The sequence below is a fragment of the Xiphophorus hellerii genome, chromosome 20, assembly GCF_003331165.1.
Source record: "Xiphophorus hellerii strain 12219 chromosome 20, Xiphophorus_hellerii-4.1, whole genome shotgun sequence".
NCBI classification, from domain to species: Eukaryota; Metazoa; Chordata; class Actinopteri; order Cyprinodontiformes; family Poeciliidae; genus Xiphophorus; species Xiphophorus hellerii.
Window position 1 is genome coordinate 17166710 of NC_045691.1, and position 16646 is coordinate 17183355.

Genomic DNA, 16646 nt, shown 5'->3' on the forward strand with positions numbered 1-16646 from the left:
TATATTATGAATGAGCAACAAACTATTAGCCCTGCGACAGACTGGCGACCTGTCCAGGGTGAACCCGCCTCTCGCCCAGAACGTTAGCTGGAGACAGACACCAGCGCCTCCCGACCCAACTGTGTTCAGAAAATGATGGATGGATGATCAAACTATTATTCTTCACTGGTTATGTGTCCAAACTCATCTCTTTAGATTTGATAAAATGCAAGGTAGTTGGCTTTACACACTGCACAATGTTTTTTGTTTCACAAAACATTTTTAGCTTTTGAAACAGAAACAGAAAGCTAATAAAAATAAAAATGGTTTTATAAATAAAATTTTATTGCACTATGGATGAGCAAGCAAGTGCTATAAAAAACAAAAAATATATGATTTTAACTGGATGTAGTTACATTTTTCTGTCGTTCTGGTGACGTACTGATTACAACGTCTCTGAGACCAAAGGGATAGTCTAGAAAAAAATTAAAAATAGGAAATATGTTTTTACTGGACATGCAAATAAAACACAAAATGAATTTCACAAACTGTTTTAGTGAACTGATAGCAACAGCAAAGAAACAGAAACAGAGACAAAATGCACGTTCCAATCTGGAAAGTTACAGCCAGCTTTTATGTTGTGCTGTGAAAAAGAATCTTCAGAAAATTGATAAAATAAAGACATTAACGTAGAAGCAGCAGGACACAAAGTTTGATACAACCATTTGCTGTTTCTCTAAGGTGAAGATTACATCTCATGCTGTGCAGCTGCAAGTGTACAGTGTTTGGTTTTTGCACACATCAAAGAACCTTCAGTGTAAGCGCCCGTGCATGCACATAGATTTACACAATGCTCTCAGTGAGAGAAAATCTTGGTGTCTTTTCTGGAAGAAATATCCACAACCTGCCTCTGAAAAGCAAAGAGTGTATTTTTCATTCTTCCCCAAATAAACCACTATTTACTGGTGTCAGGGTGAGCGTCGCTCACTTCAAGTTTCCACTCAAGAACATCAGAGTTCATCTAAAGCACAGGTGTCAAACTCCAGTCCTCAAGGGCCACTGTCCTGCAGTCTGACAAACTAGTTGCACAGGTTAAGTAAAGTTGGTAAATACAATATAAATTTATATTTGGATTCTAGCTGTGATTTTCAGCCACTTTGTGCAAATTACCTTTCTTTTATGTTCTGTATAAATGTAGAGCAACATAAACGTTTAATGTCAATAATCATCAGTGTAACTGCAAATAATACCTTTTACTAAATAAAGCACCAAAAGACATTATGAACACAACTTACCAGTGAAGAAGTACATCGTAGACAACAAATAAATCACAAAGAAGAGTGAATTCAAATGGCCTTTTCCATGTCCTCCCAATTCTGTTTTAAAGACTCATAACTGTAAATATATATATATATATATTTTTTTTTTTTTTCACTGAGAATACTCATATTTAATTACTATAATTTATTTTCTAGGTGCTGCAGACTAGAGTTACTTTTTGGCGCCATCAAGTGGATGATCATGTTGACTTTTTTAATCACAAATTTTAATATAAGGCAAATCTAACAGCCTCAGTAAAGTATTTAAACCACAGCCAAAAAAAAATGCAGTCCAAGTTGTTCAGGATGAAAACCATTAACTTTTCAACGGCTGCAAATCTGTCTGCTCTGTTTCACATCTAGAAATGTGATTGTATTTTTATCTGTGTATAGAAATTTAAGTATGACAAACTCAGTTTTTTTAGATCAAAAAATGTAATAGAAAAATTAAACACAAATCCTCAGTTTTTATCTCACACTAAGAGAGAAACCACTCCAGCTTCCCACACACAGGGATCTGTATGGTTCTCACAGGAAAGGCACTCTGACCGTTTCTGCCGCCCACCTGCCGATTGAAATGGAAAAAATTATCTACAGTCCTGCATTGGATGAAATGCAGTGCAGTTCTGTAAAAAGCATGTGACATAGGCTCCATATTTACAGCAATAAGGAACAGAGGCACGGATTAATTTGAGTCAGTTTCTGTAGCATCAGGATCCAGGAACTCTTATTTGTGCGTTCCAGTAACAACTTTCCAGCAAGTCTGAAGCCAGCTAATAATAAAGTCATGAACATGGGATGTGTAGTCTCCAAATAATTGCTCAAAATATATTTTTTAAACTTAACGGCCACTTAAGGGCTTCTTAATATCACATAAGAGCCGACCCTTCAAGGAAATTATCAGTCTGCAAACTGAGAAAAATTCACAAATTCATACAAAAATATGTATTAAAATGTTTAATACAACTTTTTTTCTTTCATTATTGAGCATCTTTATGCAATGTAGTTTGCCTTTTTTTTTCCTTTACAGTGTTTTAACTTCTGTTAAATGTAACAATTTCTGTTCAGATAAAATCCAACACATAAAAAAAAGTAAAACATCGATTTGAGTTATGATGCACTTAATTGTGAAGCTTAAAATAAGAATAAAACATTATGAAATAAAAGATGAACAGCAGCTAATGAAGATGAACAATGTGAATTTTCTGAAACAGTTTTTTTTCCATTTCACTTCTTTGACTTTTTCACCAGTTTGAAGTGTCAGAAAAGCTCTCAGGAAAACCGCCCGCTATGCAGCGACTCGCACGCCGGTCACAGCATCACAAGATAAAAGTGTGTGAAAGTTTGTTAGACTCACAGCAAAGCTTTGGGTTTAAAATTAAAATCACCTCTGCTCTTTGTGCTGACTGTCAAATTCGGAATATATACAGTACAAGGTTATTCTTTGTTTTTCAAAAACATTTGTATCCTAAACACTTTGGCTGAAATCACATGTTTTTGGTGTTTTTCATATGTTTTTGCACATTTCTGCAAACGTAATCAATTACAAATTTATTGATGAAACTTGACTTAATGTTGTGTTTTGATTGCTGATTCTGTGTTGCTTTGTGTTTCTGTGTTTGATATGATGTAAAGCACTTTGAAAGGCCTTGCTGCTGAAATGTGCTATACAAATAAAATTTGATTGATTGATTGATTCTCTTAAATGTAAAGAAACAGCTCAACAGACCAGTTTATGAAGCTCCTGAAGTTTAACAGTAACACATTTTAATTAGAGCCAAACACACCTGATGTGCGCAGCATCCACAGAAACACACAAGTACAAAGGAGTTCTGAGTAAAACAGTTTTCACAAATTATTTAAATAAAAAAAATGTTGATATTGAGCTGACATAAATCACAGAATTAAATCTACTTGTTAAGTTTGAGATGAGAAAGTAAAATAAAATGTTTTTCTTTCATCTGCTGGGATGAATATCCAAATCTTTAACATGTTCTGTTTCTTCATTGGGTTTCTGTAACAAAAGTCTTTTGCAGAACATCACATCTGCACAAAATAGTGCAGCGTTATACAGTATAACTAATGATTATCTTCAGGGAATTAGTTTTTTCTCCATGAAAATGTGTTTCAGTGATTCTGCAGGAGGCAGTACACTCGGTCATCCCTGGTTGATGGAGGAGGTAAATCAGGGATGGTGCAGTACACGTGGTAGACGTCAGACTGGAAAATAAAAACAGCAGCAATGAGAACTATTTACATTCATAACATTTCCTGCCAAGATCAACAAACATCTTTTCTGGAGAAATGTCTCGTACATCTTCAGTTTGTGGTTTTTCTTTGGCAGGTTTCCCAGGACCTGAAAAATAAGGAAATGTAACTAACATGAGTCAATATCCGGTTTGACTGTTTATTTTTTGTGTGAATCCATTATTTCTGCAAATTTAGACAGTATAAATTACATATATTCACTTCAAGATCAGTCATTGGATAAATGTGTTAAATATTTTTTAAATATCACTAAGCAGTAATAATAATAATAATCACGTATTTAGTGTATGTGTCTCAAAAGGCTTAAAAGAAAAGTCACAAACATTTCTGGTTAACATTTACATAAACTTTAAAAAACAAATCATAGTTTATTTTCCATTTAGGAATTGTTTTATTGCTGATGTATTTTCAGATAATTTTCAAGTGGGTATAAAAGTTAATAAACTCACCTGCAGGACGATCAGCAGCAGGTGCAGAAGTGATGACACTGTAGACGCCATCTTTATCTAGTGGTAACTTTAAATATGAGGAAAAGGAAAAATGAAGAGAGAAAAATCCAAGCGAGATAATGAGATAATACTCATCATAAAATATATTTTATTTACCATCTCTGTGTTATCAGTCACTTTCATCCACACACTCTGATCTGCAACATAAATTAAACATAATTTATTATATAAGAATAACAAACATTGGTGTTTCAGTACCCTACAAATATATTATTACCTTTAAGGTTGGCTTGTTTTCTGTGGAAAGATGAACAAAAACAGATTTATTTAGTCAGTGTGTGCAGCAAAACAAAATACGATGTAGACTAATAAAAGTATATTCTTACTAAGCAAGCATTTCAGCAAAAACAAAGTATAAAACCTTCTGATTTCTGGGATTAAATTTGAATTAAAAGTAAAATCTTTTAGAATTTAAAGAAAAGACAAATGACAGTCATAAATAAAATCAAGTAAATTTTCTTGACTGGAAGCAATATTGTGAAGACCCAAAGGCAAATTAACTAATAACTTGATTTTTTCTCTGAACAATCATTAAATGACATTATAATCCCCATCAGGGTAAACAATTTGCATTAATAGAAATGATTACTACTGCGATTTTCATAGAAATAATAGGATCTCCTGCTTAATAAAACATAATTTTACCTATAATATATGTTACTAAATTACGTCATAGGTAAAAATAAAACAAACAGAAAACAAAGCTGGTAGATTTGTCAGAGTAGATTGACTTTTAGCTCTGTAATCTCTAAGGATTATATAGTGCAAATAATATGTTGAGAAAAAATGACGGAACGATGTATTCAAGACAAACACATGGTGTTCAGTCAGGAAAAAGAGGAAAAACAGTAACGCAAGTTTCATATTTGACTCAAAGTTCAATTTCAGGCTGAATCTTGTGTTGAGTTGATTCTTTTCCCAGGTTGACATTAACATCAGACACCAAATGGCTGCTGGTTTGAAATCTGTGTGTGGAAATCTTTATATAGACAGGATGTTGAATTAATCTCACAGCTGGTGGTCCCATGTGTTACAGAAAGGACCTTTATTCCCACGGCCCCCCAAAATGTCTGTATGTTAATCATTTAAATGTTTCATTTAAAGTTTAATTTAATCAACATGCATGAAACTTTTTTCACCATTTAACAAATTCATGCCCAGCTGTCAGTGAGTGTTCATTTATAAGAACCTGATGAGAACAAGAAAGTCTTACCTGTTGTGCAAACCTTTTCCTGAGAAACAAGAAGCAGATTGACTCAGATTATTTTGTTCCACTAGTAAAACAAGGATAACTAGTAATTTACACTCTATGACTCATGGCTTATACTTATGTTTTTATGCTGCCATGCATCTCTAAATTAATATCTAAAACCTTTCACTGCATAAAACCAGAAACCTAATATTGCTATAAATAGTTAGTTGACATTTAAAAATAACTTCTGCACACTATCCATATCCTCCTTTCACGGTAGTCATGGTAGCTGTAAGTGGTCAGATTTTTTTGAAAATTATTTATAAACTCAGCGGGGTGTTAGTTTCTCACCAGTTCTTCTTTTGGCTATGAGACACGCTGCCACCACCAGAATGGAGACCACAATCACTCCACCCACCACCGCTGCTGCAATTGCCAATATCCTCGTATCTGTTTAAAGGTCATCAACAAGTTTCACTTTGTCTTTCTCACAAGAATCGCTGCGTTGCTGCAACACTCAACTAGATGCATTTATCCTTCATATCTCAAAAATCTGTCTTCAAAAATTTAAGTATTAGGATTTTTATAAATTTCACGAACAAAAATGCTGTATGGATTTTAATTCATGGTATAATTTGAAAAACATAGTGTTGTTTGGACTTTAATGCACAGTGATGCATTCGGGGGAAACATTTAGAAACTTCAAGATTCGTCTTTAGAATCTAGTGGTTAGTGTTTCTGTAAACACTAACCACTTTAGTTTAAACATCTTGCTGCAGGATGGACAATATGAAACAGCTGCACTTTAAAATGTAAAAAAGTTAAATGACAATTTAAACACCGATAATAATATTGGAGTCTCACCTTTGAATACAAAATTCACATTTGTCGTTCTTTGAGATGTGGAAGTAACAGTTGAAGAAGCTAAAACAAACACGAAATGAAATAAATGTTTTAGTGAAATATACATAATGTTTGTTTTGTGCAAACATTTTATGAATAGATATTTCTTCCTATTTCGTAACTTTAGACGAAAAAACAATTATTTGGTCCATCAAATGTACTACTTAAAATAATTAAAGTGCTAAAGAATATAAACAGTTTTTACTTTCTTACATTAAATCAAGCTATACTTTTTCTGTTTTTGTTGAAAACATCAAACTTATTTCTGGTAAGTTAATATTTATATTGTTCTGACTAAATCTCAGAATAAAATAAAATGTTTTTAGTTACCTTCATCAAATTCAAAGGTTTCATACAAAGAGAACCGTGGACCACTACAAGTCTTATTCATTCTTTATTGCAATTTCCAGAGCTGAAAGTGCCACATTAATTTGTTCAAGAAACAATAAACAACTCATGAATATTAAGGCATCATGGAGTCCAGGAACGAGACGAGTTTTGGGTTTTAGTCCAAAATGTGTGAGGTCTTGAGCATTTCCATCTTTTCATGCAGTTTCAGCTTCAAGACTTTTGGCGTGTCTTTCTACCAACTTTGCACATTTGAACACTGAAATTTTCATTTATTCTTCATCGTTAAACAGCTCAAACCCAAACAGATTGAATGGAAAGTATCTATGAAGAGATTATGTGAAGTAAAACTGAATGAAAGTAAATTTGTCCAAGGGACCAGTTAGCTCTGGTTTTGTCCCAGTGCATCATTAGAAAACAATATGGCCCCTGACTATAACACCTTCCTCCACACTGTGTCATATTCCCTACTTGGTTTGTAGTAAACGGCAAACAGTAAACTGTGGCATCTAGTTAGTGTAGCCAAGGCCATTGATCATACCATATTTTATTTAGGGGCATTAGTGTATTGGGGACTAAATAGAAATGCACAGTCATGTATTGTTTTCCTGCCTCTCCACAGTTCTGGACCATTTTGTGTTGATATTATTTATTTTGTACCGGGAGAGAAAGCGGTTCAGACCTTTTTGTCAGAGTAAAACGCAACAGAGAAAAAAATCTAATTACACAAATAGCATGTTTTTATGCATATTTTCAGAATATAATCTGAATTTTATTTCTGATTAAGGCAATAATAGATTTTCCTACCTGGTGTAGAAGTGGTCTTACTCTTTGTCGGCTCTCTGGGTCCTAAACATAAAAAAAACATGAAACTATCACAATGTTCTGGGTCACTGCTGTTATTCTGGCATGTTCACTTCATACCTGTGGTGAAAACTGTGACAGTTGTTGAAGGGATTGATTCTATTGGGGAAATAAAAGGAAGTTAATTTGTGAAACTAGATCTAAACTTATCTCAACTAATTTTCAAGAAACATGAAAAGTGCTGAAGGTGATTGAAAATAAGTGTCGATAGATTATAGATAGAATAATGTTCAAACATCGAGTTAACCTGAGAAGTAAGAACAAAATAAGAGTAAATGTTGAACTGCTCAAATAACACAATTGCAAATTGTAAAACCAACACATTGAGATGTTGACATTATTTCAGAGAGGGCAAGGCAATAACTTTTTTGTATTTCATTTTTACCCTGGATGGGCAAAGCAGCGTCTGATGAACTTTCGGTCTTCGTAGATCTTGTTGGTGTTTTGCTGATCTCAGTTAATTCTCCTTCCACATGACCTAAAATTAGAAAACAGATTTTCAGTCAGTCAAATAAATAAATAAAAGTTACACCAAACAAACAAGGCTTGTTTAGCACAGACAAGAAAAGGGAACAAAAGATTATTTCTTAATTTCTGCACCTGTTGGTCAACGGGATATTTTAGACAGAAAGGAAACATTTGTTAATTTTATTTCAATACGACTGAAGCTAAAAGTGCAACCCATTAAATGTTTATTTGTTGTTAATCTAATGAATAATTTCTGGACTGTACTTATTCGCACTATTTTTTTAGATATATTCTGTGTTTTGTATTATTATTTTACACCAGTTTACATTAAATTGCAAATCAAAAGATGCTTCTCTGTCATTTTATAAATTATGTAGTCTTAAAGTAAAAATCACATCACATTTGCATCCTTTGCATTTTTTTCAGATTAAAACACAATAAATCCCGTTAAAATAGGTTTGTTTATACATATTTTCACAATATAGTCTCAGTGTTATGGCTGATTATTACACATTAGTACATTTTCCTACCTGACTTAGTAGAAGTGGAAATACTGGAGATACTCGTTGTCAGCTTTGTCGTACCTAAAAATAATATAAAAAAATTACAATGTTCTGGTTCACTGCTGTTATTCTTGACATTTTTCACCATACCTGTGGTAAAAACTGTGACAGTTCTTTGGGTGACTGATTCTGTTGAGGAAATAAAGAGAAGTGGATTTGTGAAAAGTTGAATTGCAGTTGTTGACATTCATAAACTAGTGTTTATTCTGCTGTCATCCAAACTACAACATTTACCGTTAAATAACCAATATTAGATCGTCATTCAATGTCCGGAGTAAATAATCTGGCAGATTTTTTTAGATTTTACCAGTTTATAACAGAGGTATAAATGGCATTTGATGCAATAAAAAACAGGTTTAACAAACAAAGATAGTTTTTATTTCAACAATTGCAATAAATTCTAAAACTTTATTTAATTATTGCTGTTTCTTGGTGACTTTTCTTTTTCCCACTTTGCCACTGATCTTTGATTAAGCCGTTTAAAAGTTGCTTTACTATATTGTTTACTCCTGCTGAAAACTAATACATTGGGATCCTGATACTATGACCTCAGTAGAGAAAGAAAGACAACAACATTTTTCTAAACTAGCTATATTTCATCTTTACCCTGGATGGGAAAAACAGCGTTCGATGAGCTTGTGGTCTTCATAAATCTTGTTGTTTTCCTGATCTCAGTTAAATCTCCTTCCACAATACCTACAATTAGAAAACAGATTTTCATTCAGTTTCAAGAGCAGCTAAATGATGAATCTTTATGCTATTTTTATTAAACTGATTAAAATGTACTGATGCTTACTTCAGAGTTTTTTCACAGTTCATTGAAAGGTTATTTGTATTTGTCATGTAGTTTATAAATAAATGGTAAATATTACTGGATTGACCAATCAGGAACAACATTATTATCATCAACCAGAAATACAAACAAAACATTTTTATTTTTTACATTATTGTAGTTGCTGGTGTTTTGCAAGAAGTGAACATTTTATCCCTGAAACTTGATTTATTAAAATCAGGTAAAATGGGCAGACAAATTGTTATGACCAAACAAATAAGTTACTGTAGCTCAGATTATTTTAGAAATTAATCCTGGTTCTGACAGGAAGCTGTCACAAAATTACATCAGTTTGTTGTGAGGGTACATTATTTTAGCATGCTGATAAAAATCTAAAAAGACAAAAGAAGGTTACAGGAAAAACCCAACAAGATTGAGGTGAGGACTCAAAATTCAGCAGGTCAGTCTAATCCATTGTTCTGGTGCAAGAAGTTTGATTCTGGAGGCTCAACTTCACGTCTAAAAGGACTTAAATGATCTTCTGCCTACATCTTGGTGCCAGATATCACACCAAACATTTGAGGGTCTATGGCTTATTTAAAAACTAAAGGGACATAGGAACCAAAAAATTTATGTTTTTGTTTGACTCACCGGTGAATCTGTGTGGATCACTACGAGGTGACAAAGATTTCCCATCTCTTTCCAATCTATAATCACAGCTGACCTCCTTCTGTTCAGCCAAACCTAGATGTCTCAATAATTCATTTTCTTGAATCTCAGTCCAGCAGAACCACTGATTGGTTCTTGAGCTGGGTTTTGATATTATTGTTGTTGTTGCTGGACGACTTGATTCTCCAAAGTACAGATTACATGTTGTATCTTGTTTCTCAGATCCAGGCAGAAAGCAGGTGAAGAAAGCAGGCTGGCCCTTACGATAGTTTACATTCAGTTGTGGCTTAAGACCTAAAGAGGAAGTAATGAGCGTCAAAAAGCAAAGTAAAATATGTTATATGTTGTGTCATTGAAACAGAGTTAATCATTAGATTACAGCTATGAAGTCACAGAGCTAAATTTAAATGTGAAGTTGAAGCAGCACTTACTTATAGTAATATAGGTCACTTCACTGTGGGGAGATGGAGAATTTACAGTTCCATATTTTACAGTATAGAAACATCTCACTTCAGCCAAAGAGGGTAAACTTTGTTTTCTCATCCACAGCAGCTCAGTTCCTGTAAACGTCTTTATGCAGGGAAAAAGTGTCTGAGTTCCTCCATTCACATAGAAATAACACTGATGCACAGAAACATGAGCTGGAGCCCGACAGCTTAATGTGACTGAATCTGTGTCTTTGATTAATGATGAATCCACTGTTAGTTTAGCCTGAGGAAGAGCTGAAATAAAAACAAAGGATCAAATGTTTAGTTACTATATGGATAATATGAAATTTTTCTATGAGAAATTATTCTTTAGTCTGTAATAAAATGAAACATGTTGGACTGGATTTAACCAATCACAAGAACTGAAACAACCTTGATAATAGATAAATAAATCAATGAACAGAAACAATTAAAACAGTGAAACAACGACAGAGTAAAGTCAACATAACATGTCTGAAAAGGAGCATGGACGTTTCAAAAGGAGGTTGTTTTTTTTGTTTGTTTTTTCACGAAGACATTTTTTAAGATATTAAACTGATCAAAGTAATAACACAACTGGACATAAGAAACGCCAAAAACTGACCTTGTACTTGCAACTCTTGAAAGGAACCTGTTTGAAAGAAAGTTTAATAAAATACTTACTTGCATAAATTGAAAGACTGTAAGGTTACACTGAACTGGGGCATTTTAATAAAAAAAGAACAATTTGTACAAATATTTTCATTTGCAAACCGCAGCATAATCTACACAACTAAAGCACTCAGCCCACATGACCCAATCAAATTAAGTGTTGTGAATGTCTATATTTATCAGTAAAAACTCACATTCATGTGGAGAGAATGTAGGAAAATTAACTTACCCAAAAGAACAATAAAAACTAGACATCCTATCATGGTGAAACTGATCACAACCCTGCAGAGAAGATGAGTGTCTGACTGCATGAAGTCAGAGACTTATTCTGTTCACTACTTGCAGGAAAACCACAGACAGCATCAACACGACTCAGTGGTACAACCCACAATCACACACAACGTGTTCAATCTTTTATAACTTCCAGCGTGTTTGATTAAGTCTAAATCTTCAGAGTCACTTATGTTTCCTTACGTCTGTACAAAGTATCTTCACTTTTACTTTCTTAATGTATTTCTCAGCTACACAGTTTCTCTGTTTCATCTTCTTCAAAGTTAGCATTGTTCCTGAGTTTAACTGAGTTTAACCACCTCCCACGTTGCCATGGTGATCATGCATGTTCACAGTCTGCTGTAATTAACCCCACTGTGACCCCAAACACAACTAGGCTGGTGGAGAAAGAAGGATGGCTTTTGTTTATTGTTTTTATTAAGGCTGACTTGATTATTAATACATATTTCTTATTCAGTTAAGGGCAAAATTATTCATACACCAAACCTGGGTTGAATGTAGCGTTTTAATTTTAGTAATAAATGTTTTTATGCATAAAGTAATATTAAGGTCAGAGTCCTGCCTCAAATATGAGAGAGGATCAGTAGAGGGAGTTAAAGATTAGGGTGATGGCAAGGAGGCGTTCTAGTCACAAAGACTAATCATTAATAGACCGGTGGAAACAATCAGGGAGATCAATAATTATTCCAGTAACAAAAAGTTTTCTGTTGATTCATGAGTATGAAAGAAATTATTTCCAATGCAACATATTTAACAACAAGTAGGCTAACTAAAAACCGATTTTCACTTGTTCAAAGTTTCTGCTCATTTTATTTTACTTTATAATAATTTTATTAATGTCTGACTCTTCAGAAATAATGTTTTAATTTATTAAGATTCATTTTAAATCAGGCAGTATGAATAATTTGAGGGTATTAATGTAGCTTTCAACCTGCTGCTTTCAGAAGTCAACCAGAGTCCATCAGTGTGTAACATGATCTGAGTATAAATTCAGCTTTTCTATGAATATCTGAGGTTTATTATAAATCATTAGTAAACAAACGGCATAATGGAGACCAAGGAACAAGGCCGAGAGGTGAAGGAGAATCTGTAATGTCTGGAAATGGAAAGAGTACAGCCTGGGTACCAAGACACGGCAGTTCAAAACTGACATGCTGGAAAAGAAGCACATTACTCAGAAAAGGCTCATAATGACTCTGGATGAGCTGCAAAGACCAACAGCTCAGTTAGAGAAACATTACGACACAATAACTCTGAATTGTTCACTCCACAAGTCAGACTTTCACAGAACAGCAGCAAGAGTTTGGCCTTTTTTTAGCCAACATGCAACATGTTTTGTGTGAAAGGAAACCACTGAACAGCACCTTGCCACTCCTTTTTGTGGTGGCAGCAGCATCGTTATATGGGGATGTTTTTTCCTCACCAGAGATATGGAAACCGGTCAAAGTTGATGAAAAGTTAAGTGATGTTAAATCAAGAGCAAGAAAACAAACCCAGTAGAGGCGTCAAAAGATTTGAGATTAGTTTGGAGGTTCGTCTTCCACCTAAACATACAACCAGAACTGCAAAGGAAAGTTTTACAATGAATCAAATTAATGTGTTAAAACAGCCTAGTTAAAGTCTGGACTTAAATCTAAGAATCTGTGGCAAGACTGAAAACAAACCAGAAGTTCAGAAGAAGCAATAAAAATGTTGTTTTGTTCTTCAGACAATCCCCCTAAAAACATGTCAAATTAAAACTGTCTATATTTTTATTTCAGATTTTTATTTACAAAACATTTTGAGAGTCTTGTATCATTTTCATTATGTGCTACTGTGTTCTCCATTATTACAGAAAATACACTGACATTTGTGGTGGTAAAATGACACAATGTGAAAAACATTTAAGGGATATAAATATTTTAGCAAGGCACTGGAACTAGATTGCTTCAAGATCTTGGAAAGTTAATCTGCCGCAAAGCAGAAAAGGTTTAAATAGAGAGAAATCCAGTTAACAGTTAATACAAAGTTCTGTAAAATGACTTTGTTTCGTTAAATTAATTCTCCAAGGGAAAAAAAAGACTGACATTTTTTAAACCTCTTTAGGTTTTTTACTGAGATCATTTGTCATATTTCAACAGAAGAAATTTCTCATCTCCAATCATTGATAAATCTTTCTCTAACACCAAGGATTTAGACCGTGTGAGTAAAAATGCATCACCTTGTAAATTTGTTCATTTCTGTTTCTATATCAGCCTAATAAAATGCTTACGAGACTCATGAAGATCATTATTGAGCTAAAACGTTGGCATATTTAAAGCTGAAAGAAATTAGCAGATGGCTGTAAATTAAACAAAGTGAAAATAATTCAAATGTAAGATTTAATTAAAAAAAAGAACAGTTGTTTTTGAAATGCTGCATTCATGGTGTCTCACAGCTGATGTATCATCACTCTGTAAAAAATAAGAAACAGTTAGCATTAGCATTTTAAAAAAATCACATTTATTGCCTTACTAGTTAGAGTTACTAGTTAGAGTTACTAGTTAGAGTTACTAGTTAGAAAGAGAAAAAAGAGAAAGCTTTTTTTATTCATCAAATAATGGCTGGTTGTGTTTGATCTGCTCAGTTGTTCACATTTCATGTTTACTTTCATAAGATGTGCACACGTTGTCATGGTGACACTTTCTAACCTGCTCAGTTTGAAAACGATGTAAATGGATCTAATTTCCTTTGCAGTAACATAACAAATCCTGAAAGTCAAATCATGATTCAGTTAAAATAAATACAGTTTTAGAAAAAACTCACCAAGCATCAGTTTTGTAGTCATAATAGATGACAGTGTTGTAGGTTTCATCACAATCAGCCTGCAGATGGTCAAACATTATGTTAAACAAAATAAAGTCAGAATAGTTTTAATCCAATACAGAACAATCACACTAGTTCAGTGATATAAACACAGATAATCAGTAACTCACCGTAATTATCCCAGCCGCTGCAAGGAAACTAAAACACAATTTAAAGTTAGAAGAGTTTGTTTTTGTTAGTTAAGGAAAATCTCAACATGAAAATATATTTCTGAAATAATATTCTATTTGTTCTTATGGTGGTAAATCTGATATTTTATTTATATTTTAATCCTGGTCTTTGCTAATAAATGAAACCAACTTAATCCTTTAGGAGTTATTGCTCTGACAAGATTCTGACTAATTCTGCTAATTTTTTGCAAAGTTTTATTTGACACATTTGTATTCTGTTAAATCTTTGATTGTTCACTACTGCTCAAATTTATGAAATTTAAGCTTTTCAACTTCCCATGTTTTCAGATTGTATAGATTTTATTATAACCTCCAACTAACTTGAAACATCAGCAAATGTATATTTACCATTTGTCAAAGCAGGTAAACAAACTTCTAACATTTTTTACTGTAATATTTCTCGTCACTCATTTTAAACATTTGTATAATACAAAAAGAAACAAAATCTCCTTGCAATAATGACACACAGCACACTAGGTAGCAATATAAGAATATTTAAGCAAAAAAGTCTTTATCTTAATAAATTTTTGAATTAAATGTATATTTGAACAATGTGAGACAATATTAAGAAATCTGATATTTTTATTACAACAAAATAAATACTGAAAAGAGTGAAAGCAAAGCAAAAGTCTTCCCTGTACTAACAAAAACCCATATAGCATAGTTAAATTTGAATAAATCTAGTTTTTCTTACCTCCTGGATTTCTGTTTCTCTGTAAGTAGGGAAAAGAAACAAAGTGAACCTGCTTGTATTAAGATGGTATAATTAGTTAATGACTTCTGAAATGTTTTCTACAATCATGGCAAGATTATAGTCAAAGGTACATAAAAAATCAATACAGCTAAATAGTAATTTGATTCTCACCAGTTTTGCAGAGACTGAAGAGAAATGTTGCTGCACACAAGATGCCACCCAGAGCCAGTCCTGATCCAATGCTCCATAAAAGCATCTCAGCAGAGGGAGACGGGGCTGATGTCCAGTTTCTACCTGCTGCTACAGAGAAGTTTGGTATAATTATCATAATGTTAAGAGAAACACTTATGATACTCTTTGTCAGCTTTGCTATACTTAAACAAAATATATGCATCACAATGTTTTGGGTTACTGCTAATGTTCTTGGAATATTTCACCGTACCTGTGGTGAAAACTGTCATGGTTGCTTGGGTGAATGATTCTGACAATGAGAAAAATTAAATAAGGAAAAGATTTTACAAGATACACTTTTTATTTCAATAATCTCTATAAACTCTTAATTAATCTTTTGTGCTATGGTTATTTCTCTTATTCCCACTATGGCATTGACCTTAAAGTGAACTCCTTAGAGAGGAAATTGCTTTACTAGTCTGGTTTCCCCCACCCAAGATATTGGGATGTTGAGATTATGATCACAATAAGACAGTTTTCTAAACAAATAACAGTTTTCTTTAAACACATGTCATCATTACCCTGGATGGGCAAAGTAGCGTCTGATGAACCTTCGGTCTTTGTTAATTCTCCTTCCACATGACCTAAAATTAGAAAACAGATTTTCAGTCAGTCAAATAAATAAATAAAAGTTACACCAGAGAGACAAAGCTTGTTTAGCACAGACAAGAAAAGGGAACAAAAGATTATTTCTTAATTTCTGCACCTGTTGGTCAACGGGATATTTTAGACAGAAAGGAAACATTTGTTAATTTTATTTCAATACCACTGAAGCTAAAAGTGCAACCCATTAAATGTTTATTTGTTGTTAATCTAATGAATAATTTCTGGACTGAATTTATTTGCACAACTATTTTTTTAGATACATTCTGTGTTATGTTTTTTATTGTTATTTTACACTAGTTTACATTAAATTGCAGATAAAAAATGCTTCTCTGTCATTTACATTTTTTTATTAAGTAAAATCTAAAACATCACATTTGCATACTTTGCATTGTTCAGATTAAAACACAATAAATCCCGTTAAAATAGATTTGTTTATGAATATTTTCACAACATAGTCTCAGTGTTATGGCTGATTATTACACATTAGTACATTTTCCTACCTGACTTAGTAGAAGTGGAAATACTGGAGATACTCGTTGTCAGCTTTGTCATACCTAAAAATAATATAAAAAAATTCACAATGTTCTGGGTCACTGCTGTTATTCTTGTCATTTTTTACCATACCTGTGGTAAAAACTGTGACAGTGTCATAAGTTGGTGGTGTGAGGTGGTATAGCAGGAAAATGATATTTTAATGATGAAAATAGTCCAACATAATCCACAAAACCAGGCAGCACGACTGAGCGGAAGCCAGGGCTCAACGACGGTAGCAACCGATTAAACGAATGGACAACACGAAGGACTGAGCGCACATTAGACAAGGACCCGAGGACGAACA

At 33.3% G+C, this 16646-nt stretch overlaps 1 protein-coding gene across 1 annotated transcript; it reads right to left on the bottom strand.

The window, feature by feature from the left end:
• Positions 1-3034: 3034 nt before the first annotated feature.
• Positions 3035-11349, bottom strand: LOC116709849 (uncharacterized). Its single transcript, XM_032548521.1, has 18 exons — positions 11202-11349; positions 10926-10952; positions 10286-10576; positions 9837-10148; positions 9020-9109; positions 8504-8542; positions 8381-8434; positions 7768-7860; positions 7443-7481; positions 7326-7367; positions 6132-6191; positions 5619-5717; positions 5289-5307; positions 4293-4312; positions 4172-4212; positions 4016-4082; positions 3614-3654; positions 3035-3518 (listed from the first exon to the last, which is right to left on the bottom strand). The coding sequence occupies exons 1-18, from the start codon at positions 11281-11283 to the stop codon at positions 3426-3428; spliced, it is 1509 nt and encodes a 502-aa protein (XP_032404412.1). The 5' UTR covers positions 11284-11349; the 3' UTR covers positions 3035-3425.
• Positions 11350-16646: the final 5297 nt, after the last annotated feature.